The 25,777-nt window shown below is 41.5% G+C and overlaps 1 protein-coding gene across 1 annotated transcript in view; it reads left to right on the top strand.

The window, feature by feature from the left end:
- The first annotated feature begins 10,300 nt into the window (after positions 1 to 10,300).
- Positions 10,301 to 25,777, top strand: part of Srpk2 (SRSF protein kinase 2) — a 208,237-nt gene continuing 192,760 nt past the window's right edge. The window contains exons 1-2 of the mRNA XM_051174834.1: positions 10,301 to 10,418; positions 10,491 to 10,545. Coding sequence (XP_051030791.1) covers positions 10,403 to 10,418; positions 10,491 to 10,545 — 71 coding nt within the window. The 5' untranslated portion in view covers positions 10,301 to 10,402. The remainder of the gene's footprint in view (positions 10,419 to 10,490; positions 10,546 to 25,777) is intronic.

Here is a 25,777-nt window from a genome sequence, read left to right as displayed (position 1 = left end):
TTGTTTCTCAAGACAGGATTTCTCTGTGTAACTTTGGAGCCTGTCCTGGAACTCACTGTGTAACCAGACTGCCCTCAAATTCACAGAGATCCACCTGCCTCTGCCTCCCATGTGCTGGGATTAAAGACCTGTGCACCACTGCCTGGCTTTTTGTTTGTTGGTTGGTTGGTTTGTTTTGTTTTTCAAGAGTGGTATTCTTGGTTGGATCATTTGTGCTATGAAGACCCACCCTAAATTTGGGCCACACCTTCTGGTGGCAGCCTATACAAAAGGACACAGAAGAAGGCTTTAGTTTTTGCCTGCTTGCTACTTAAGGGGCTGGAGAGATGGCTCTATCAGTTAAGAGCACTGTCTGTTCTACCAGAGGACCCAAGTTCTATTCCTAGCACCCACTTGATAGTTTACAACTGTCTGTAACTCCAAGATATGACACCTCAAACAGACATACATGAGGGCAAAACACCAATGCACATAATACAAATAAATAATTTTTTAACAAATGCTATTTAAACTGGGTGGTGGTGACTCACACCTTTAATCCCAGTACTTGGGAGACAGAGGCAGGGGGATCTCTGTGTGTTTGAGGTCAAGCTGGTCTACAAAGCAAATTCCAGGACATCCAGGGCTACTCAGAGAAACCCTGTCTCCAAAAGCAAAACAAAACAAAAAAGAAGTAGATGTTAGAGCTATGTGTAGTGGTACATTCCTGTACTAGCTCCAGTGAGGCTAAAGACAGGAGGATTTCTGTGAGTTTGAAGTGAGCCTGGGCTTCAAAGAGCCAAACCAAGCGAAGTGCAAGAGAATGTACATTTATGCCATGATTTGATTCAGCTATGAGGTCCCTTGCCAAAACCAGGTACATAACATTTGGATTTCCATAACATTTGGATCTCCTTTTTCTTGGGAGGTGTCATGTTTCATTCTGTGGCCTAGGCTGAGTTTAAACTCCTGAAAAGCCTTTTTGCCTCAGCCCTGCTTCCTGAGAGCTGAGGGTTGAGATTACAGAGCTTAACCATATTTTCTTTATAAGGAGGAGGGAAGCTGATGGGAGAATGGTAGTTTATCAAGACACTAAGATGGGAGAATCACGGTGAGTTAAAGCTTAGTCTGTGACCTATTGGGAGTTTGAGACCAGTCTCAGCTACATGAAACTCTATCTCAAAATAAAACAAAGGAGAAAAGAAAAAGAATAGGAACACAGGGAGATCTGGCATGATGAGTACTAAGTACATGGGAAGGAGAAGATTATTGAGTGTTTAAGTTCAGCCTCAGTTACATAGCAATGTTGAGACCAACCTCTAAGAGACCCTGTTGGTTAAAAAAAAAAAGAGGGGTAGAGTGGGGTGGACTGGAAGTAAAGTTCAGTAGTAGAGTGCTTGCCTAGTTATTGTGAGACCCTAGGCTCAGTCTTCAGCATCCAAAAAAAAAAAAAAAAAAGCAGAATTTTGGAGTTGTTTTTTTCTCTTCCTTTGAGCATACTGTATTTGCTTCTGATGTATAGAATGTGGCAGAAATGATGGATTGTGACTTTTGAGCATAGGTCATAGAAGGCATTGTAGCTTCTTCCTTGTTCCCTCATGGGTCACTCACTATGGGGAAAGCCAGCCAGTCCAGCAGCCCTATGGAGAGATCTAGATCTATGCTGTGAGAAGGAGACAGAGCCTGTTAGGATTGAGGCCTCCTAGTAACAGCCATGTGAATGAGCCATCTTAGGAACAAAGTTTCTAGCCTCTGCCAAGTCTTCAAATGACTACAGCCCCCAGTGACATCTCATCTCATCAGCTGAACTGTCCCTGCATCCCTGGATCACAGAATCTGTGAGATGATAAAGTGTTTACTGCTTTAGTTTTAGGATTTCAGGGGGAGAGGGGCAGTCTGTGTGTGTTACTGGAGCTCAGACAGAGTCCTGCACACATTCAGCCTCTCAGACTCTGAGCTCTACTTGGAACCTAAATATTTGTCGTTTAAAATGATAAATTTTGAAAAGCTATGTGTAGATACAGGTATCTAATAAGACCAGCAAATAGTTACTGAATGCATAAACAATTCTGGAAAGTTTGTGTGCACCGATTTAACCCTTCACAACAAACACGATTAGCTATTTCTCGACATTCTTGTTGTGGTTGGTTTGTTCGTTGGTTGGTTAGTCTGAGACAAATTTCACATGTAGACCAGGCTAGCCCTCCAAAGTGCTGGGGCTATAGGTAACATACCCAGTATTCTTCAAGTGGATATTTTTTAGTGTGTGTGTGAATTAATTCATTATCATATTTACAGGTAAATAACATTGCTGTCTGCAGTTCATAGATTAGAAAGCTGAGGTACAGACAACCATCTTATTCAAGCTTCCTCAGGTTGCTAGAGGGAGAAGTAGCAGAGTGGTCTGCCTCTGCTGTCTCTGAACTAACATCTATCTGTCACACTGCTATTTTGATGGTGTCTGCTTCACTGAGAAATACTCTCCAATGAAGTAATAAATTCCAGGACAGCCAAGGCTACAGAGAGAAACCCTGTCTCTATAGCAGGTTTTCCCAGAACACTAGCTGCCAAATCATGACACAGAGACTTATTATTAGTTATGAATGCTCAGCCTTATCTTATGCTTGTCCCGGTAGCTCTTATAACTTAATATTATCTTTTTCTTTTTATCTGCATTTTGCCTCAGGGCTTTTTATCTTTCATTCTAAGGGCTTTTTATCTTTCATTCTATATGTCCTACTTTTCTACTTCCTCTGTGTCTGATGGCGGTTGACTGCCTGGCTGACTGGCCCCAGGTGTCTCCCTCTTCTTCTCCCTCATTGTCTTCTCTCCCAGATTCCTCCTACTACTTATTCTTTCTACCTGCCAGCCCCACCTATCCCTCCTCTGCCTGCCTATTGGTCATTCAGCTTTTTTGTTTTGTTTTATTTTTTCAAGACGGAGTTTTTCTGAGCTGCCCTGGTTGTCCTGGAACTCATTCTGTAGACCAGGCTGGCCTCACACTCAGAAATCCATCTGCCTCTGCCTCCTGAGTGCTGGAATTAAAGGTATGTGCCACCATTGTCCAGATATTTCTTCTTAATTATATCCACTATACTAATCTGATGCATGTATCAATATATTATAGGATGAAAGTACAAATCATACTTAGGAAAATTTTCCTTCTATGTTGGTGTGGTGGCACATACTTCTGTAGGTAGAGGCAGGCAAATTTCTGATGAGTTTGAGAGCAGCTTGGTCTACATAGTGAGTTTTAGGTGAACTAAAGTTTAGGTGAACATTTTCTTTTGAAATGTCATTCTAGGGGGAGGTTAAGAGTACTGTTTGCTCTTCCCAAGATCCTGACTTCAATTCCCAGCAACCACATGATGGCTTACAACCATCTTTAATGAGATCTGGTACCCTCTTCTGGCCTGCAGGTGTATATGCAGACAGATCACTGTATAATAAAAAAAATTTTTTTAAAAGAAAATGTCATTGTAAAGGGAACTGGAGAGATGGTGTCTTACTTAAGGTGTCTATTGCTGTAAAGAGACATACTATGACCATGGCAACTCATTTAAAGGAAAACATTTATTTGGGGTGGCTTATAGTTTCAGAGGTTTAGTCCATGATCATTATGGTGCGACATGGTGACATGGGTGGCATGCAGGCAGACATGGTGCTGGAGAAAGAGCTGAGGCTTCTACATCTTGACCATTAGGCAACAGGAAGTGGCCTGAGACACTGGGTGTGGTTAGACCCCCCAAAGGCCAACTCCACAGTGACATACTTTCTCTAACAAGACCATACCAGCTACAACAAAGCCACAGCTCCTATTAGTGCCATTTTTTTTTTTTTAACAAACCACCACAGATAATTTCCAAAGAACACTACAAGGCTAAAGGGTTTACTTGGACAAATCCGAGACAGTTTAAAGTGCCAGAAAATGAATGAATGAATGCTAGGTGGTATTGGTACATGCCTATAATTTCAGCCACTGAAAGGCAGGGGAAGGAGGAGTAGGAGCTATTATAAGGCTTTTTATTTGGAGGAATACTTTGGAATTTGGTATTATAAAAGCAATTGACCTCTGTTACGAGTAGTTTTTCCTCCCTGCCACTGGTCCCACCGCTGTGCCTGCCCCAAATAACACACACAGACTCTGTATTTGATATTATGCTGTTGGCCTGTTACTTGTTTCTTATTGGCTAGCTCTGTCTTAATTATTAACCCATTTCTATTAATATAAGTATTTCTATGTAGTCTCATCTTACCTGAGAGTGAAGCCAGTGTCTGCTCTGCCCAAAGTCTACATGCTGACTCCTCTTTACTATTTCCTTGAATCCTCCTTGTCTCCTAGTCTCGCCTATCTTGCCTTCCTATTGGCCAACAGTGCTTTATTCATTAACCAGTATGAGAAACATATTTACAGAATGACATCTCCCATCATCTCCTCTTTTCTGTCTAAATAAAAAGAAGGGTTTTAGTACAGATTTTAGATAATTATCTATGATAGTCAAAACTTATAGTTAAGTTTGCTAGGATTTCTAGATATATAGAGATGTATTTAAGATGAATAGGCATTCTTCAAACCTTTCAAAGGCCTACAGAATATGGCATTTAAAATGGTTTAGGGTTTTTCTTGACAGTGAAGCACAACTGACACCACTTGTGTCAGAAAGGAAGATGGACATCGAAGAAACACATATAGAGTTTGCTTTCAATATGGCAAGACTAGCCATTTGGACAAGATACTGTTCTTGTCTGGACTGTTTGACTTTATGCTGTATAAACTGGACATGCAGGACCCACAAAAAATTGACTGCTGATTCAAGATGGACATTTCTACAGAGTTCCTGCTACATGGAAGAGTCTGCCAGACAGTCTGCAGGACACAGAGAAAAGTGACTGACAAACTGCCAATACAGAAAGACAGTTTAAACTTTCCTGCTTTGCTGAAGAGTCTGTCAGACACACTATGGCCTATGGGCTGAAGATGGAAGATTACAGAAAAACTTCGGGTGACTGACCAGGCAATGAGTTGTCTCTGTCATTTCTAGAGTCTATATATTATCCTTCTGTGGTCTTTGAATGAGTTGAAGACAGATAGTTATGGTTATAGTTTTCCTTAGTTAGGATTAAAGGTAAGTTACTTATGGGAATTTAAACTCACAAAGAAAGAATAGATGATGAAATATTTTCTTTAAATCTTACTAAATGTTAATGGACTAAATATTGTTAACTATAATTCTTATTTGATTACTGTTGTGTGATATATTTTGCTATGTTAAGGTTAAAACCCTTCTTTTTATTTTAGACAGAAAAGAGGAGATGATGGGAGATGTCATTCTGTAAATATGTTTCTCATACTGGTTAATGAATAAAGCACTGTTGGCCAATAGGAAAGCAAGATAGGTGGGACTAGGAGACAAGGAGAATTAGAGGAAGTAGTATGGATGGTCAGCATGGAGAGACTGGGGAGAACAGAGGTCCGGGCCCACTCTTTGGTTAGATGAGACCATGTGGAAACACTTAGATTAATAAACATGGGTTAATAATTAAGACAGAACTAGCTGATAAGAAACTAGTACCTGGCCAACAAAATTATATCTATACAGCATCTCTGTGTGTTATTTGGGGCTGGTGCGGCTGTGGGACTGGTGGCGGGGAATAACCTTACTTGTAACAGACCTCTTAATCAGGATTTAATGGGCTATTCTAGTAGGAACATGGAAGATAGTAGTACTGAGAGCAATGTAAATTTTAATAGCTCAGTTCAAGAGGTTTCAGAGGGAAAGAATATTAATAAGTGGCCTAGACACCATTCTTGTAATATTTTGGCAAAGGATAAGGCTGCTTTTTGCCCTTGTCCTAAAAACATGTCTGAGGCTAAATTGAAGAGTTTTGGATTAATGGCATTGGCAGAAGAGATTTCAAGACGCTTAGTATTAAAACAATCATGTTCGTATTAATGGTCACTCTTATGCAGGTCTATAATGTAAAGATAAGCTGGACAAAGGGAAATAGAAAATGTACAGTTTGAAGAGAAAAGGAGGGCCAGGAAAGGTGATATTGCAGCCAAATTCTGTATTCAAGGAGATAAGTTTAAAGAAAATCGGATGCTAAATGGAATAAAGGGAGTGGTGATCTCAAGGCAGCTAAGTTTCCAACTTGTGAAAAGGAATAAAATAAAAACTTAAGCAGTGAATGAAGTCATCAACATAAAACTGATGTAAATATAATTGTATAAGGGGGCCAGGTTCCAGTAAACAGATTAATCTAGTTACTTTTGGTCATATGGTTCTGGCTTTAGAGTCAAGGATACAAAAAAGGGGTTGTGGAATCTCCATTTGGGGCTAAGGGAAGCTGTTGAGGCTATAGATGTATGTCAGGAGAGATATCGCGGTAAATAAGGATCAGGATAAACAAATAGGCCGAATAGATGTTTATTCAGGGAGAAATAACTTACAACCTAGACAGATGAACACCAGGAAATTCAACCCGATCCTCTCCTGTCTGAGTCATGCCAGAGAGAGCCTTTCCTGGCCCCCTCCGACCTCCTTCCACACACAGGTCACTCCGCCCATGGCTCCACCCCCAATGGGCGTGGTCAGTGCCACAGAACTATCTCCCTACAGAGAGCCCCTGCATGGAGGCTTATTTATCTACAGATTTCAGGAGGCCTGAAAATGCCATTGTGTAAAGCAGCGAAGGAGAAGCCAAGACTTTAATGGGGACCCTAAGATTTTGGAGATGCTGGAGTTCAGGTATACCTGCCAAGGAGACAGAGATAGACTACATGTGGGCCAGTGCAAGAGAGAGAAGTGGGTTGCAGTCAACAAAGCTGAAAGGAGTTAGAGATCTCCAGTACTTTGGCATCAGACATGGAGATGCAGTTTGGAGTTGCCCCATTGATTTTCAGTCTTGCTTTGGTCCAGCATTTCCTCACTATGTGTCCCTTTCCTTGCTTTTAGAATAGTAATGTATGACCTGTGTCATTGTATGTTAGAAGTAAGCAATTTTCTTTTTCCTTCTGATTTTGCAGAGGGTTATGAGATTGTCATGACTTTCAGAAGCCTGGATATTTAATCATGAGACCATGATAGACTATGGCGACTTTTAAAGGACTGAATACATTGTTGCATTTTGATATGTCTACAAACCCATTGTGATTATTTGAATAAGAATGATCCCCATTGGCTCACATATTTGAATGCTTAGCCACTGGGGAGTGGAACTTTTTGGAAACATTAGGAGGTTGTATAGGAGGAAATGTACCTCTTGGGGTGGGTTTTCGCAGCATGTGGCATGAGGTTCCTTTGTCATATACCAGGCCTAGTCTCTCTCTCTTTCTCTCTCTCTCTTCCTGATGATAAGGATGTATCTCTCAGTTACTGTTCCTATTACAAGTGTGCTGCCATGCTCTTGGCTCTAACAATAATGGACTAACCCTCTCAAACTGTAAGCAAGGCCTAGTTAAATGCTATTTAGTTCTACCTGGGGTATTGCTTTTTAGTTCTGCCTGGCTTGAAACTTGTGATCATTATCCTGCCTCTTCCTATTGAGTGCTTGCATTATAGGGATTTGATACCACATCCACCACTTTTTATATTTTGGTCGTTGCTTTACTGTAGATAATAACCTCCCTGCCCAAGGATTGATGGATTTGTTTTTAATTCAGGAAATTGTCAAGTAGCCCTGGCTGGTTTAGAACCCAGGCAGGCCCTGAATTCTTTTGCCTCACAAGTGCTGGTTTCATAGGCCTGTGTCAAAGATTCATCTGTTTTTTAACTCTTGTGAAAAATGTACCTGTGAATGGAATTGTTGGTAATTCTATGATTAGTTTTTGAGAAACTGACAAACTTTTCCATAGTTACTGTACCATTGTGTAGTTTCACCAGCAGCCCACAAAGATGTCAGGGTTTCCAATATGCAAGAGTTCCAGACCACTCACTAAGGTCTGTTTTCCTTCCTTCCTTGTTTCTTCCTTCCTTTCCTCCCTCTCCTTCCCTCCCTCTTCTCTCCATCTTTCTTTCTTTTCTTTTGCTGGTATTTGGGAAGTGAACCTGGGTAGGACCCCATGATAAACATTCTATCTCTAAGCTATATTCTTAGCTCCCCTCCCCCTTTTCCTGCTCTGAAGTTGAGGCTGACCTGGTATGTACTATGTGGCCTAGGCTGTAAACACAACACTCCTACTCAGTCTCCTTAGTGCTTCAATTGAAGGTGTGCACCATTATGCTTGACTTTGCATTTTCTATAATGCATTTTCAATAATGCAGTTGTGCCAAGTGTGAAGTAGGATCTCATTTTGTTTTGCATGTCCAGAATAACTAGTGATTTTGAACATCTTGTTAGATACTTGTTGACCAGTTCCATGTCTTTGAAGAAAGTCTTTTTGAGTCTCTTACCACTTGTAAAATATAGACTACTTTTTAATACAAAGTTTTTTTTTTTTTCTGGAGAAATGATTGAATGTGTCATCCATAATGGAGTAAACTGACATCTTGGCCTGATGGACTGAGACAGACACACACCATACATATGGTGCATTTGATAAATTATTGAACTTGACTGGAGTCTTATGCAAACAAAATCCAAACTGAGGAGCATTCTGCAAAACAGAACTAGTCTTCATAATAGTCACTGTTTATGGTTCATGCCTGTCTTTCTTGTACTTGAGAAGCCAAATGTGTAGTTAGATCACTACATTGTAAATGGAAGGTCAGCCTTGGAGACACTGTGAAACCCAGTCAAAAAGTCTCAAACAGGGATTTTTCTTTTTCTGGTATCTGGGAAATGAACCTGGGTCAGGCTCAAGGGATTATTCTAAACACAACTAAAAAATAGAGTTGCTAATGTAGTAACTAATGACCTTAGATTAGAAAAATGTCACTACATAGATTTTATTGGAATATTTCAGAAACTGGAACAATGGCTTGTAACATTGTGGTTATGTAGAAAAATACCTTTGTTCCTAGTAATTAGGCAATGAAATGTTTGGAGGTCGAGAATGATTCTGCAAAATAAACCATGCACACACTTAGAAGCAGATGGAGAGAAATGTTTTAAAAAAAAAAGTAACGAATGTTGGTTAATAGTGTTGGTTACTGCAATTTTCTCATAAGTTTGATCTTTTTGTTTGTTTCGTTTTTTTTTTTTTTTTTTTTTTTTTTTTTTTGAGACAGGGGTTCTCTTTGTAGCTTTGTAGCCTGTCCTGGAACTTGTGCTATATAGACCAGGCAGGCCTCGAACTCACAGAGATCCACCCGTGCCTCTGGGCATCTGCCTCCTGAGTGCTGGGGTTAAAGGTGTGCACCACCACTGCTCGGCTGTTTGTTTTTTTTTTTTTTACAATAAAAATTGGAAAAAGTACAATCTCTTCAAACTGAAAGTGGCCTTTCCTGTTTGTTGGGACATTTTTTGAGTAATACTCAAGGACACAACCGTAACCAAAGGAGGGCTGAATGCTCAGGGTATGTATTTTTCAAAGATACTGTAATTGTCTAAAAAGACCAGAGAACACTGAGTTAAAAACTATGTGCCAGTCAGCTTGATTCACATCTTAGGTAGCCAGGGAAGATGGAATGAGAAACCATCTGGTAGAACTGTTTGACCTATTTCGGGTTCAGCTTCCCCGCTGTAGGAGGCAGAAAAAGAACTGCTTAGCATGATTCTTGTTTTAAGCTCTCATCTCATGGTATTTAGAAAACTGGGCTTCATGGGCCAAACTTTCCTTTCAAGATATATACATCTTTTCCTTCGTTAAACTCACGCAGCCCTGTGGGAGTAGGAAAAGGAGAGAGGAAATAACTTCTCCAAGGTCATACACCCAGGTTTTCCAGCTATTGGTCTTGTGGCCTTTCCACGCTCGCCAGAGAAAGGTTGTAGAGGCTTAAAGGGAGCTGCAAGGTTGTAGAGGCTCAAAGGGAGAGAAGAGGCCCCGGGAAGACAAGTGGTGTGAGATCCGCGAAGGCGCAGGCCAAGGAAGGGCGCACGGAGGGGCGTGCAGCCCGAACAGCCCGAGTGCGGAGCGAGGCGGGGGCTGGGAAGAAGGGTCGCACCACTGGGCCTGGTGCTCAGGGGCAGGTGGCCTGCGGCGGCGGAGACACACAGTGGGAGGTGGGGAGCGGGGAGCTGGAAGCCGCCTTTTTACACAGGTGGGCCGCGGAGCGGACGCTGTGCCCAAAGGGGCGCGGCCAAGTCCCGACCCCGTGTACGCGGTAGGTACGAAGGGGGCGGGGCCGCGGGGCGGGGCCGCGGGGGCGGGTCCCATTGGCCTCCGCGGGAGCGGTCACGGCGGCGCAGGCGCGGTTCCCGCCCGGCTGGCGAGCGAGTGGAAGCTGCATCCCGGTGCGGCTGGTTGTCGCGTCGCCGCCGCCTGCGCCGCCGAGTCTGCCTCCCCGCCCCCTCCCCCACGGCCGGGCTGCCCCGAGTCGGAATGAGCTCCAGGAAAGGTGAGCGGCGCGCGCGGCCCCTTTCCTGCCTCGCGGCCGGCCGGACCGTTAATGTGTCTTCTCTCTCCTCAGTGCTGGCCATTCAGGCCCGAAAGCGGAGGCCGAAAAGAGAGAAACATCCGAAAAAGTGAGTCCGCGCGGCGCTCGGTCCCGACTCCACTCCGCCCCGCCGAGGGTTGCTTGCGACCACGCAGGCAGAGCTTCCCCGTCCCCGGCCGCGGGCGGTGGGTCTCCTGGGATGCGGCGCCGGCTCTGAGTGCCCCGGCGAGGGAGGAAGGGTGGGGGAGGGGCGCGCGACCGCGGGTTCCGGAGCTGCGACCTGGCCCAGCGGCCTGCGAGTCTCTGGGCTCTGCACTAGACGCCGAGTCTCGCGCGCCTGAGCCACACCCGCGATCAGTACCGCGGTCCTTGTCCTACTTCGGTCGGATGGGGAGCGACGGAGAGGCGAGGCGCGCTGACACCTGGGTTGAGGGAGCCAGTGCTCTGCCGCCGCTGCCATCTCCGGGTCCCGCGTCGGTCATCCAGCTTGTCCAGTGGTTTGGCCTCCTGTGCGTTCCTAGCGCGACTTCAGCTCCGAGACCAGTGCGCTTCGGCTCTTGGGTATTTCATTCAAAACTTTCTGCTCCGGTCGAGTGATACTTGCGTGTTGCGGCTGCGCCCAGGTCGCTTGCTGCAGCGGGCGGTGGGCGTGTGCGCGGGCGGGTCCCTCGTGGTGCTCGCGCCTGCATCGATGGGGTAGTGATATTTCAAATGTGCCTTCTCCAGCCACCTCCCAGTTGGGCTGCTGGAGAAGCCTTTCGCGGAGAGCTAGCTGCTCCGAGGCTTCCGAGCGCCACCGAATGTTCCTCCACCGAATGTTCCTTTTTCCTCCTTCTGGGTTTGCCTGACTAGCGTTCAACATCTTTGCTCACATTGGTTGCTTCGTTCTTCCTTTTGCGCAAGAAATTTGTGTGTGGTATCTTTAAAAGTATGAAGAAAAATAGAATTGCCTTTAGTAAAATCCCGAAATACTGTCTAGTTTTATTTTGCAAGGGTTGAGCTACTCCTCTGCTCTCTCTCATAGGTGGTGGCATCTAGGAAAACTGGCTGTCATTGCTAATGTGGAAGTGTTTTACAGTTGGATTGTCTTCATTCAAAATTGAATATAACCTGACTGCTTTTAGAGTACTAAATAAGATGTGGATATCTATGTAAAAAATTTTTAATTTAGGCAAAAAGACTTGGAAACTGGAAGGTAAAAGTTGAAAATGAGAAAAAAGCTTTTATTAATCTGTGTTGTGTACAAGCCCTGGCACCTGTGGAAGTCAAGGAACAACTTCCAAGAGTTGATTCTCTATGTGTGAGATCCAGGGATCAAACTCCAGTTGTCAGGCATGGTGATGAGCACCTTTACCTCTGAACCATCTCCCTGGCCAGATATGGGATAATTAAAATATTGAAACCCAGTGTAGGCTTGTGATAGTTTATGATGCTTTCTAGAACTAGCGCTATTGCTGGGCTGTGGTGGCTCGCGCCTTTAATCCTAGCACTCTGTGAGTTCAAGGCCAGCCTGAACTGTAAGTTCCAGGACAGCCAGGACTATACAGAGAAACCCTGTCCCAGGACAAAACAAACAGACAAACAAACAAACAAAAATCAGAAAGGAGTTGACAAAACATGACCCAACTTTTTAGGATAGCTCTTGGTTTATTTGTGTGCATATTACATGTGCACATAAGAAACAGTTTTAATTGAGTAAGCTTGTATTTCATTATTTTCCTGTTTTAGGATCTTTCATGATGGTCAAGGATCCTGTTTTACTATAGCTTGTATTTGTGGTATGTAATGAATTAGGAATAGTAACATAATTTATCTAATCTTATATCACTTTACCAGTCTCTTCCATTGTGTACTGAGTTTGAGGGAAAACAACAACAGTTAATGATGGGATGGATGAATAATTGGCTTGATGTTCAGTAAGAACCAGATCAAATCAGTGATGGTGGGAAGGTATGACTTTTCATTTAGTTTTTTTTTTTTTTAAACAGGATATTATTATTTTTATACGATTGCTGGATATTCATGTGTTCAATATGTATTTATATGCCTTAGAAGTTGATGAGAGAGCTTTGTCCATGATGCTGTGTGATTAAACCCAAAGGACATGGTGGTTAAGTGATAGTTTAAGAGGTGGATATGAGACAGGTGTGACACACACAGGGCTGTATAGGTTGTTGGAGGCTTATATCTGGGTAAGATGGTGCCATTCCTCTCTGAAGAGCATTGGCTGAGTCTGGGGATGGGAGTGGGAATGAGAACAGAGCTAGCCTGTAATAATATACATGGTAAATGAACAGTTGCATTCTAGTTTACAGGAGGTCTTCCTCATTGCACAGACAGTTCTGACAGGTGAGAACCACACAGCCTTGTTTGGATCAACATTTAAGTGTCCTGATTGCTAGTGTTTTTACAATTTAAGTCTGGAGGAGACTAACTTTAAACTGTGGTAGTGACTGGCAAACTTGAATGATGCATGATGTGACTGTGTGGGCCTGGCCTGATGCAGAGTGATCTAAGTGATCTACTTTTGCCATTACTTCCTTGTTATATGCAAAGTGTCTTCCCTCCCTCCCTTCCTCCCTCCTTTTTTTTTTTTTTTTTTTTTTGAAAAATTGTCAAGGCTGTCCTGGAACTTGCTGTATAGACCAGCTTGTATAGATCTGCCTGCCTTTGCTTTCTGAGTGCTGGTATTAAAGGCATGTCCCCACCACCACCTGGCAGACTTTTCATTAATTTTAGTTCACTTAGTTCTGTAGGCTTTTATGAATTGAATGTGTGTTGTGTCGTGTCCTGTGTTGTGTACATGGTGTGTTGTCACCCCCCCCATTTATATAGTACAGACTGGTCTCAGAATTGAGGCCCTCTTCAGTCTCCATATTGTAGAACATAAGGTATGGGATGCTGGGCTGGGTAAGAGGTTACTTTTTTGGTACTTCAGAATTTGTAATTGTCAGGAATATTTTATGCTTAGTTGAGTCAAACTTTAATCTTACATTGTTTCAAAGAGTGTACTCTGCTTATTATTAATTTTATTGCTTTGAGAGTATAGGTAGCAGGGATTTACTGTATTGTCATTCAGTCATTATGTTGATTTAGTCCCTTCCCCTTTTTGGGGTCGGGGCAGGATCTCCCTGATTTATAATCCTCCCAATTCAGATTACAGGTATGCACCATCATACTTCAATCATGTATGTTCTGTGTAAGCTGTATTTCATAACACATAATTTTGCCCTAGGGCATTTGTATAAGTAGGTAATTAAAAAAGTTGTTTTTTTTTTTTTTTTTTTTTTTGAGATGCTCTTATGTAGTTTGCATTAATCTTCCTGCTTCTTCCTGCTAAGTGCTGAACTCACAAATTTGCATCAAGACACCTGTCTTGTAGATAAAATATTTTTAAGCTCTCTTACATTTTTTTGATACTTTTGGAGGGGGCACTGGGGTCAAACTGCAGAACCTCATGAATGGTAGGCACTTTCTCTGTTAGTGATTGTGCCTAGCCACATGACTTACTGACACAGGATTTAAAAAATGTAAATGTTATCTTTTAGAGAGCTGGATATAGGCCTGATTGCTTTGTGGAGGCTGAGACAGAAAGGAAGATTTCTTTTTGCATTTCTTTTTTTTTTTTTTCTTCGAGGCAGGGTTTCACTGTGTAGCTTTGGAGCCTGTCCTGGAACTCACTCTATGGACCAGTTTGGCCTTGAACTATCTGCCTGCCTCTGCCTCCTGAGTAATGGGATCAAAGGTGTGCTCCACCACCACCTGGACTGTATGGGCATCCTAGGTAGCATGGAGGGCTGGAGAGATGGCTCAGTGGTTAAGAGTATTGTAAGTGCTTCTAGAGGTCATGAGTTCAGTTCCCAGCAACCACTTGATGGTTTACAACTATCTGTAATGAGATCTGATACCCTCTTCTGACCTGCAGGCATATATTCATACATAAGAAATAAATCTTAAACCACAAAACAAGAGGCCCTCCCCCCCTAGTTTTAATGTTTTGGTGCTAGAGATAGGACCTAGGGCCTCACCCATCCTGATTTATGGTCCTTTTATACAAGGTAGTGTAGCCATAGCCATATGGCTTTGTTTTGGGTTTCTGTCTGTATGGGGAAGGGGTAGCAACAATGGACTTTGAGAATGTTAATAAACAAAGTTACACAGTATCAGTATGTAACTTTTTGACATTTACATTTTTTTTAATCTTCTTTGCATGTCTTTTTTTGTTATTGTTGAGACAGGGTCTTCCCTTTTTGTCCTTGATACACTGGAATTTGCTATGTGAACCACTTTTGTCTCTTTGCCTTTCAGGGATTAAAGTTGCATACAACCAAGAAGGACCTTCTCTGCACATGCACATCTTTGTTTTTGGGGTTGCTTATGTCAGTAGTTTCAGCCCCCTCCCCCCTTTTTTTTTTAGTGCTTAGCATGAAAACAGGGTCTTAGCTTGGTGACAAATCATCATACCATTTAGCAGCACCCCCTCCCCTCCCCTCAGCCCCAGCTTTGGAGACATGGTTTCCTGTAACTGAGGTTGTTGTGAACTACTTGAGGACGACCTTGAATTCCTGTCTTCCTGCCTCTAGTTTTGGAGTGCTGGGATTAAAGATGTACACTGCCCGGCCTTTTCCTTTTTTTTTTTTTTTTTTTTAAATGTAGGTCTTGGCCTAGTCTCTCAGCACAAGATAGATCTTTGTGAGTTCAAGGCCAGCCTGGTTACATAGTAAGACTCTCAAAAAAGAAAATACTGTGTATGTGTGTTTGTCTGCAAGTATGTGTGATGTGTATGTTTGGGTCATGGGTGGGTGTGGTGATCCGAGAACAACTTTTTGGAGTTGCTTTATGTGAGATATGGAGGAATTGAACTTAGGTCACTGGGCTTTTACAGTAAGCATCTTTACTCATGGAGCCATCTTGCTGACTTGAATTTACCTCCAAAATTTTTTTATGATTATTTATTTCTGAGTGTTTGTATGTGTACTACATACATACTTGATCCTGTGAACATTGTGTTGGGATCCTCTAATTGAACTTAAAGATAATTGTGAATCACTATGTGGGTACTGGTAACTGAACCTGGACCCTCTATAAGAAGAGTAGACTACAGAACCATCTCTTTGCCCCTTGTTTAGCTTTTAGAGGGATATGTAAAAGTTGGGGAGCAAGAGAATGCTCTTCCAGAGGACCCTGGTTCATTTCCCAGCACCCATATGGTGGCTTACAACTATCTGTAACCCCAGTCCTTAGAGTCTTCCAGGCTCTAAGGGCCTTTACAGACTCATGGTGCAGTCACACAGACAGACAAAATACCCATGCACATAAAATAAAAATAAAGATTTTTTTTTTTTTTTTTGGTCCGTCATCTTTGTTTTATTTATTTATTTTTTCTTATTTTACATATCGATCTCAGTTCCCTCTCCCTCCCTCTTTCCCATGCCCCCCCCATAAAGATTTAAAAAAAATGCTAAAAACTTGTATGTAGTAATGAAGTACCATGTTATGGTTCAGTGTGTTATAGATTGTGTGTGTTAAAATCAGCTTAAATATATGTCTTTTTTGTTTTCAAGCAAGGGTTTCTCTGTGTAGCCCTGGCTATCCTAGAACTCGATCTGTAGACCATGTTGACCTCAGACTCTGAGATCTGCCTGCTCTACCTCTTGAGTGCTGGGATTAGAAGTGTGTACCATCAACCCTGGTTCAAAATATATGTCTTTATATTTACTTAAACATTTATCATTTTGTTACTGTAAAAACATTCAAAATGTCCCTAGTTTTTGGAAGTGTACCGCATAATAAAGTATGATCTTTGTACATAGCACACCTGAGATTTGTGGTCCAAAGAATGACTTAAAACAACCAGGTTCTTTTCTTCTGTAACTAACTAATCCTACTTTCCTTGACACCTTCATTCTGTTCTCAATTTTGTGAGATCAACCACTTACATGACTGCTTGTCTTTCTGTGCTTGGCATATTTCATGTACTAATCTCCAATTTCATCTGTTTTGTTGCAGATGACAGTTCAGTCTTTTTATGACTTAATATTATTCCACTATGCATATGTATATTTTCTTTATCATTTCATCAGTTGATAGATACCTAGGTTGTTTCCATTTCTGGGCTGCTACAAGTAGTGCTAAACACAAGAATGCAGAGATTTCAGACATGTTGATTTAATTTTCTTTAGATACATAAGCAGTGATAGGATTGTAGTTCAACTATTTTGAAGATCTGTGTCCCTTTTCTGTCTCTCTGCTAATATCTGTTATTGTTTGGTTCTTTTCTTTTAAGATTTATTTTCTGTATATGAATGTTTTGTCTGCATTTATGCGTACTACATACATGTGCCTGAGGGTTATTGGGAGGGGCTATTGAGTACCCTGGGACTGGAGTTACAGACAGTTGTGAATTGCCATGTGCTTGTTGGGAATCCATCCTGGATTCTCTGGAAAAGCAAGCAAGTACTCTTAGCCACAGAGCCATCTCTCCAGTCTTCCAGACCCCACCCCACCCCCCTTTTTTTTTTTTTTTTTTTTTTTTTGTTTTAAATCCATTAGTTTTGGGCTATGTATAGTGGCTTACATCTTTAATCCTAGCATTCAGAGGCAAGTGAATCTCTGTGAGTTTGAGATCAGCCTGGTCTACAGAGCTAGTACCAGGACAGCCAGGACTATTGAGAAATCCTGTCTCAAAAAACTAAAATCCATTAGTTTTGTCTGCTTTGAGCATCATATAAAATGTAACCACCCAGAATATACTCGTGTGGCTTTCCCCCCTTAATCTGTTTTTTAGACTTGTCTGTATTTTATGGACCAAGTAATACCATTAATTCATTTCTATTGCTTTAGAGTTTTCCATTGAGTAAATATAGTTGCTTACTCTTTCATTAATGGGCATATTTTATTGTCTTACTAAGTTCCCCAGTTCTTTTCAGTAGTATAAAGTTATTTCCTAACAGTTTAAATATTTCCCTAGGTTTTTCAGTAGATTTAAGAAATTACTGTTCTTTATTAGAATGTGTTGTACATATGATTCTTAGCATATTGTGAATATAATTTATAATCTAAAAATACAATGGAAATCAGGAAGAGTTCCAACTGGGTCTTGAAGAACCAGTAATAGTAATAACTACAAAAAAGAAGGCAGGGCTTGAGCTGCCTTAGCAGAAACAGCACTGAGTGTCAGCAAATGAAGATGAACAATGGCTTGTTTGTAGTCCTGGAATGTTAAGTAGTTAGTGAGGTTGGGGTGCAGAGTATGGTAAGCAGTGAGTGGCGTTGCTGATCAGGTCACACAAGGAGTTGGAGAGTCATGTGTGCCAGATTGATATTTCAAATGGGGTTTCCTAGCTGTAAAGTAGGGGACATAGTAGTGGCCAGGAGCTTCCCTTGGGAAGCTTGCAGAAGGCTTGAGATTGATGGGTACTGAGATGGTAGCATTCACTGTAACTTAAGCACAGTGTAATGTGGAAGGACAGTGGGAAGGTATGGGATGAATGCTAGGTCTCTGTATTATTGAAGTTTGTATGGAGTGCTTAGGGGAGTTAAAGATAGCTTTCCTGGACTGTTTGGAGGTCTTTTTGTGACATTCAGTTACATACTTGGTCAGAGTTTGTAACTACAGAGCTATTCTTTGGAGCTGTGTCATTAGAGCTGTCAGGTAGCTGACTGTGGCTCCTGGGTGAAGGTGTTTCAGGGTTTTGAGGGTTGGTTCCAGGAGGTGCCTGAGAGTTGGGAAAACCAGGAAAGAGGTGTTTCACAGAATCACATCTTATAATGTTGTTGAATGGGGGTAATTTTTGCATACTTATTTACTTATTTTTATTTACTCATTTTCAAATCCTCAAATTTTCATTTCCCTTGGTTTGGAATAAGGCAGAATTTGTAGATTAAGGATTCCTGATATCTTGAATTGAAAGCATGTTTAGAAAAGTGATTTCTTGCCAGGCGTCAGTGGCGCACGCCTTTGATCCCAGCACTCAGGAGGGGTGAGTTTGAGGCCAGCCTGGTCTACAAAGTGATTTCCAGGACAGACTCCAAAGCTACATAGAGAAACAAACAAAACCAAACCAAAAAAAAAAAAAAAAAAAAAAAAAAGTGACTTCTTTTCTGGTTTAAAAATAACATGTAGCATCTTCAGGAATTATAGAAATACATGAACAAAACCCAGAGATTACTTTTTTTTTTTACAAACCAGAATGGAATGAATATATATATATATATATATGTTATCTATTTATCTTTATATGTACACATAGAAACATCTACACATATTAGTATGTGCATACATGTTTATGTATGTGTGGAATGAAAATGTGGAGAGAAGAGGACAGCCTCAGGTGTCCCTTAGAAGCTGACGACCACCTTCATTTTGAAATAGTCCTTCACTGATCTAGAACTGTCTAGGCTGATTGGCCAGTGAACTCTAGGGATCCATCTTTCTCTTCCTCCTCCCTAGCACTGGGATTGCAGGAATGGTTACTACTATAGGCTGTTTTAAAATATGGGTCCTGTGGATTGAATTTAAGTCCTCATGCTTGTGTGCCGAGCTATCTCCTGTCAAAACATATATTTTATATATTTCTTTTTGCTTCCCCCCCCCCCCAAATCCCATGCTTTTGTTACATTCTTGTTTTATTGTGTGGCCCTGGCTGGCCTGGACATGCCATGTAGATCAGGCTGGCCATAAATTCACATAGATTTGTCTGCCTTTGTGTGATTGTTAATCTTGGTTGTCAATTTGACTGTATCTGAATCAACTAAAACCCAAACTGTTGGACACTGCTGTCAGGGATTTTCCCTTCCCTCTCCCTCCCTTCCTCCCTCCCCCTCCCTTTTTCTCTTTCTTCCTCCTTTTTTCTCTCCCTCCTCCCTCTTCTTTTTCTCCCTCCCTCCCTCCCTCCCTCCCTCTTCCTTCTTCTTCTCCTTTTTCTCCTTCTTCTTCTCCTGTCTTTTTTCGTCTTCAACACAGGGTTTCTCTGTTTAACAGGTATGGCTGTCCTGGAACTCACCCTGTAGACCAGGCTGGCCTCAAACTCACAAAGATCCACCTGCCTCCAGGATTTTCTTAATTGAATCATTTGAGGTGGGCAGTATTGCGGTTAAATAAGGATCAGGATAAACAAATAGGCCGAATAGATGTTTATTCAGGGAGAAATAACTTACAACCTAGACAGATGACACCAGGGAATTCCACCCAATGCTCTCCTGTCCGAGTCCCGCCAGCAAGGGAGCTTTTCCAGGCTCTCTCTCTGACCTCCTTCCACAGGTCACTTCCGCCCATCGCTCCACCCCCAATGGGCGTGATTAGTGCCACAGAAGGACTATCTCACTACAATTCCCCTTTTAGTCTAAAGAAAAGATTTAGGCTTAATACAAAAGTATATACAAAACAGTGAATAACAAGTGTGCTCTAAGAAAAGGAAAATCGAGAACAAAATGACCTACATATCTAGTCCTAGGGTGAAGGCATAATGGAGTTTACAATAGAGTTGTCCTAAGCTGGAAAACGTAAGTCTAGTACCTAATATATCTAACTAGGAAGAGAGAATAATAGTTGTGATAGCTTAATCTTCAACCTCATCAAGACCTGAGAAGGAAAATAACGATACTAGAGTAGACAGGAAGTGCGGATGAACAACTTCCAAAAGGTGCAGCAAGGACAGAAACAGCAAGCCACCTGGACAGTCACCCTAGGTCTCACAGCGACGTTGGTACACCCAGATTTGGCTAAGGCCAAGAGATCTTGACAGACCACAACAACAGCAGGGAAGTAGAATGGCTGTCTTACCCTGACTTGGCAAGGTCAAGCAGTCTTCTATATTTGTCTCCTGCAAGCACATAGGACTGCATGTCCAAATTAGTGGTCAAGGTGGGGGCAATTCTTTGCCCAACAGGCCATTAGCTGAGTCGAGAATGAACTCCAGCAGGAGCAACAACAGTGTCCAACAATTTTTTCGGGAAAGTGCACGGTGCTGTCAGGAGCAACAGTGTCTCATGTCAAAGGAGTACCAATATTAAAACATTTAAATGCCATGTTCTGCATGTCTATGAAGTGATTGAAGATTAAGCATCTATATCTGACTAATAGGTGCAGGAAACATGAGTGAAGATAATCTGTAATACTCAGGAACTTAGCTAAAAACTGAATGAAACTTCCCTGAGTAAAGCAGGAACAAATACTTAAACAATATAACTATATACATATACATACATATAAATCCCTAAAATAGAGGTAGAGTATAAGTGTCAAGACAAGAGGTAGAACTATAAAGGGCAGCATGATAAATATCCCAAATTGTATCAATATACAAATGTCTTGAATACAAGAAAAGTATACATACATAGAATATGGTAAAATAATGTGCATAAAACATCGTAAGTGGAAAGATTTCACACAATATAACAAAATATAAACTTAATTTTACATAGCTTACCACATATAAGAATACACAACAATGTAAGCTGTAAAATACTATCTCATTCTTACTCAAATTCACAAGAAAATAGGCTAATCTACCTATATCCCATCTAAACCATACCTTTACCAACCATTCCCTATTGCTGTCTAAAAGATAAACCCGAGTGTAAGTATCACCTTCCATACCCAACCCTAAATAACTAAAACCAACCCAAAGACGATGACTATTATCCCAAAATTCCAAGGGTAGGGGAAGGGGGCGTCGTTATCTTAAGGTTACTTCCGCCCATCGCTCCACCCCCAATGGGCGTGGTCAGTGCCACAGAAGGACTATCTCACTACAGGAAAGACCTACACTTGGTGGCAGCCCACATAGAAGAACATAAGAGAAAGAAGATTTTTTTTTTTGGCCTGGTTACCCTCTTGCTGGTAAGTTCATCTACCCTGTTGCTGAGGCATTTCACTACTGATATTATTCTGAGGTAGACTGAAGAGCAGCAGCTCTCTAAGAATCTTCCAGGATTGAGATCGGTGAGACATCCAGTATCATAGACGGAAAAACTATCTGATTCTTAGCTTTTCTGTAATAAGACGACTGTTGTTGGTTGTGAGTCAGCTATTGTTGGATACACAAATCACAGCTTGTAAGCCACTCTAATAATATATGCATTGATGTATGATCCACTATGTTGATTCCATCTGTATCATCCCTGACCAATAGTACACACTTGTCTCCTGAGTGCTGGGGTTGAAGACCTGCTCCCCATAGCTCTATCTTAAAAGTTTACATGTTTAAATATTTTCCAAGGTCTTAAAAACTTTATAGTTGATACCTGCAACCCTCTAATTACTTAGTCATTGACTTAAATATCTACCTGTTAATTAGGCATGTTTCCAGTTCTCTGGCATTACATTTTCTGGCATTAGTGACTATCTTTGTCTGACTTAAATTTTCGTAGAGTAGAAGGAATCCTACCAATGGAAGGAAGGTGTGTGTGTGTGTGTGTGTGTGTGTGTGTGTGTGTGTGTGTGTGTGTGTGGCATATGACACCGGATATGCAGGTGATATTAGGTGACCTCAGGTGTTAACAATAGGTGTGAAGGTGACAGGCAGTGAACCCAGGTGTATAGGTGACAGGTGGTAACATCAGCCGTACGGGTGACAAGTGTTGTGACCTCAGGTACAAGTGACAGGTAGTGACCTCAGGAGTATGAGTGATAGTTGTAATGACTCTGGTGTGCAGCCTGTTGGTGAAATGATTCCACATGGTGATACAAACTCTTATCTAGAGTAAATGAGCCATGTGATTTTTCAGTCCAGGACCTGCCTCCCTTCAGGAGCTGACAAGATCAAATTGTGCTAACCACAAGCTCCCCTGCTTGCAGAACTTTCCTGTCACATCTGTTCCTGGTGAGACTCAAACTCTCACCAAGCAGGCTGTTCGGGACCCTGATAATCAGGGGCCAATCTCAGTAGCAGCCATTAGTGATTCTTTTAAGGCATCTGAATCTGGCTGTACTTCTTTTTGTTTGTTTGTTTGGTTTTCTCTCTCTCTCTCTCTCTCTCTCTCTCTCTCTCTCTCTCTCTCTCTCTCTCTCTCTTTCTTTCTTTTTTTGTTTAGAAAACAGGGACTCACTGTTTAGACCAAGTTGGCCACCTGCCTATTCTTCCTTGAGCTTAGATTAAAGATGTATACCACCATGCCTAACTCTGCCTGTGTTTTAATTAGAGGTTTGATAATTAACCATTCATTTAAAAATACGATTAAAAAACTTTATATATCACCATCATTATTATCATTATTGTGTGCAAGAGCTTGTGTGCTCCTATGCCCATGGTCAGAGGATAGATTTGAAATTGGTTCTTCTGGTTTGTTTTTGAGGCAGGGTCTCTTGTTTCTGTGCTGTTGCACTGTGTACTACTGGCTATCTGCTCTGCAGGTTTTCTTTGTCTTTTCTGCCTTTTTTTATTTCCCCTTTTGGTTTTTTTTGAGAAAGGGTTTCTTTCTGTAGCCCTGGCTGTTCTGGAACTCCCTTTGTTGACAAGGATGGTCTCAAACTCAGAAGATCCACCTGCCTTAGCCTCCTGAGTGCTGGGATTAAAGGTGTGTGCCACCACTACCCAACTGCAAGTTTTTCTTTCTTCTTGACACCCCCCTCCCCCACACACCAGGGTTTCCCTGTGAAGCCTTGGCTGCCCTGGAACTCATTTTGTAGACCAGACTGGCTTTGAACTCAAGAGATCTGCCTGCCTCTGCCTCCTGAGTGCTGGGATTAAAGGTATGTTTTTCATGTGATAGATTTTTTTTTTTCATTCAGTGGGATAGGATTTTTTATTCTTGAAATCTAATGATGAGGGATTGGAGATTTAGTTCAGTGGTAGAGTGAAAGGCCCTGGGTTTGGTCCTTAGCTCAAGGGGGTGGGGACTGGGTAATTTTATATCCTAAGCAAATAAGTTTTTTCATGCACAAAATTCTTATGAATGAATAAATTAAGAAAGATTCTTGGCTCAGTGGCTGAAGTCCTGATGTAAAAACATGAAGTCTTGATTTAAATTTTAGCAACTATGTAAAAAAAAAAAAAAAAAACCTAGGCACTTCTGGGGGGGGGCAAAGACAGGTAGATTCTAGTCATGTCCATCAGTAAATAAGGCAGGGAGAGAGAGAGAGAGAGGGAAACACCTGGCACAAGCCTTTCCCAGAACGTATCATGGAAATCATTAGAGGAAGGTACCTGGCTTTGACCTCTCCACGGGCCTTTATGTGTGCATGAATGTTCAGATGCCCTCAACACACACATGTGCATACACATACATACAACATACCATTAAAAATATTTTCATTCCTTGCTGTTGAAGAGAGAGTTCAGTTGCTAAGAGTACCTCCCCTCTTCTATAGGACTTGAGTTTGATTTCCAAGATTCATGTCAGAGGGGGTCACAACCTGTAATTTCTGGCCTCCAAGGACACCTATATATATGTCATGCACACAGTTTTGATTTGTTTTTTTCATTCTTCAAATGATAAGTTACTTCGTGTAATTTCCTTTCATAAATTGTAATTGTTAAATAACAGTGTTTTTTCATTTCTTGAATAGGTTATGTTAATTTATTTAATCTGATCTTATTAAAATATGAAAATGAGTTTGAGTTTAGAATATACTATCATAAAATTCTAAACCGCTTGTTTAGTTTTAGAGTTTGAATCTGAAGAGAGATAGTGGAATTGCAATTTGAAATGCGTCACAGCGAACTCTTGACAGTTGCCATCATTTTTTGACTTAATCCTGTAACTTTCTTTTTGTTGGTAAAATGACATTGAATATTAAACACTTAATTTTATGTGTGTGTATGTGCCTGCATGAATATGTACATCACATCATGTGCATAAAAGAGGACATTTGATCCTCTGGAACTGGAGTTACAGAATGTTGAGAGCCACCATGTGGCTCTCAGGGAACAAACCTGAGACCTCTGCAAGAGCAGGCAATATTTAACTTCTGAGCCACCTCTCCAGGCCCTTGCTCAACTTCTTAGAATTTCATTTTTTCTTTTAAGAATCTAGAAGTGGGGCTGGAGCGATGGCTTAGTGGTTAAGACCACTGGCTACTCTTGCAGAGGACTAGGGTTTAATCCCTAGCACCCACATGGTAGCTCACAACTGTCTGTAAATCCAGTACCAGGGGATCTAACATTCTCACACAGACACACATGCAGGCAGAACACCAGTGCATGTAAAATAAAAATATATTATTAAAAAAATAACCTAGAAGTGTGTGTGTGTGTGTGTGTGTGTGTGTGTGTGTGTGTGTGTGTGTATGTGTGTGTGGTGTGGTGGTGTGTGTGGTGTGCAGTGTGCATCAGTTTGGGCCAAAGTAAATGGATTTAAGTCAAAATAACACTTAATTGCTTACTTTTTAGAGGCCATCATATAATTGAGATTAAGCAGAAAGACAAGTAAAGGTAATTGTGGTGACTGAAAGAACAGAGTAATGGGAGGGTCATGTAGTCAGACATGTAGTCCTGCCTGGCCTGGAACCCACTGTGTAAATCAGGTTGATCTTGAACCCACAAAGATCCTCCTGCCTCTGCTTCCCAAGTGCTGGAATTAAAAGTGTGTGCTACCATGCCCAGCACCACTCAAGTTTTAAAAGTGAGTGTATCTGGTACCTTGAGGTTGTTTAGTTTCAGGTGAAATAGGTTAAAAATTTTAAAAAATGAAGTGATTGAAAAAAATCGAAGAGAGTATTTTGTAATGTGAAAGTTAAGTGAAATTCAAATTTCAGTGTAATTACATATTCTTTTTTTTAACATTCCAATCCAGGTTTCCCTTCTCTCCTCCACACCCACCTCCCCATCTGCTTGAGACAATCTCTATGTAGCTTTGGCTCTTCTAGAACCTCTTATGTAGATCAGGCTGGCCTTGAACTCACAGAAATCCACTTGCCTCTGCCTCTTGGGTGCTGGTACTACAGGCTGTATCAGCCATCACACTTGGTTTATATGTGTTGTTCATCAGATGCCTCTTTGGCAAATATTTTTGCTCAGTTGGTGTTTTGTCATTCTTTGACAATGTCTTTCAGAGAGGAGACATTTGTAATCTTAGTGAAGTCTGGCATATTCTTTAAAGGAGTATGCCTTTCATGTTGTTTCTAGATTCTAAAAAGTCATCACCAAGCTTGAGGCCATTTAGAATTTCTCCTGCATTATTTCTGGGAGTTGTGTACTTTGTCTATGACATTTGAGTTATTTTTTCTGAGGGCCCACCTTGATTGCTTTGCTTATGAGCAATCAGTTGCCAAGAACCATTTGTCAAGATCTGTATCTATTACATTGCATTTGTCCTGACCATATTTGTGTGAGTCTGTTCCTGGGCTTTCTGTATTATTCCATTAATCTCCTAGTTCC

This window comes from Phodopus roborovskii, unplaced genomic scaffold (genome assembly GCF_943737965.1).
Source record: "Phodopus roborovskii unplaced genomic scaffold, PHOROB, whole genome shotgun sequence".
Lineage (NCBI taxonomy): Eukaryota > Metazoa > Chordata > Mammalia > Rodentia > Cricetidae > Phodopus > Phodopus roborovskii.
The sequence above is the reverse complement of the archived record's forward strand: the minus strand, read 5'-3'. Positions and strand labels throughout refer to the sequence as shown.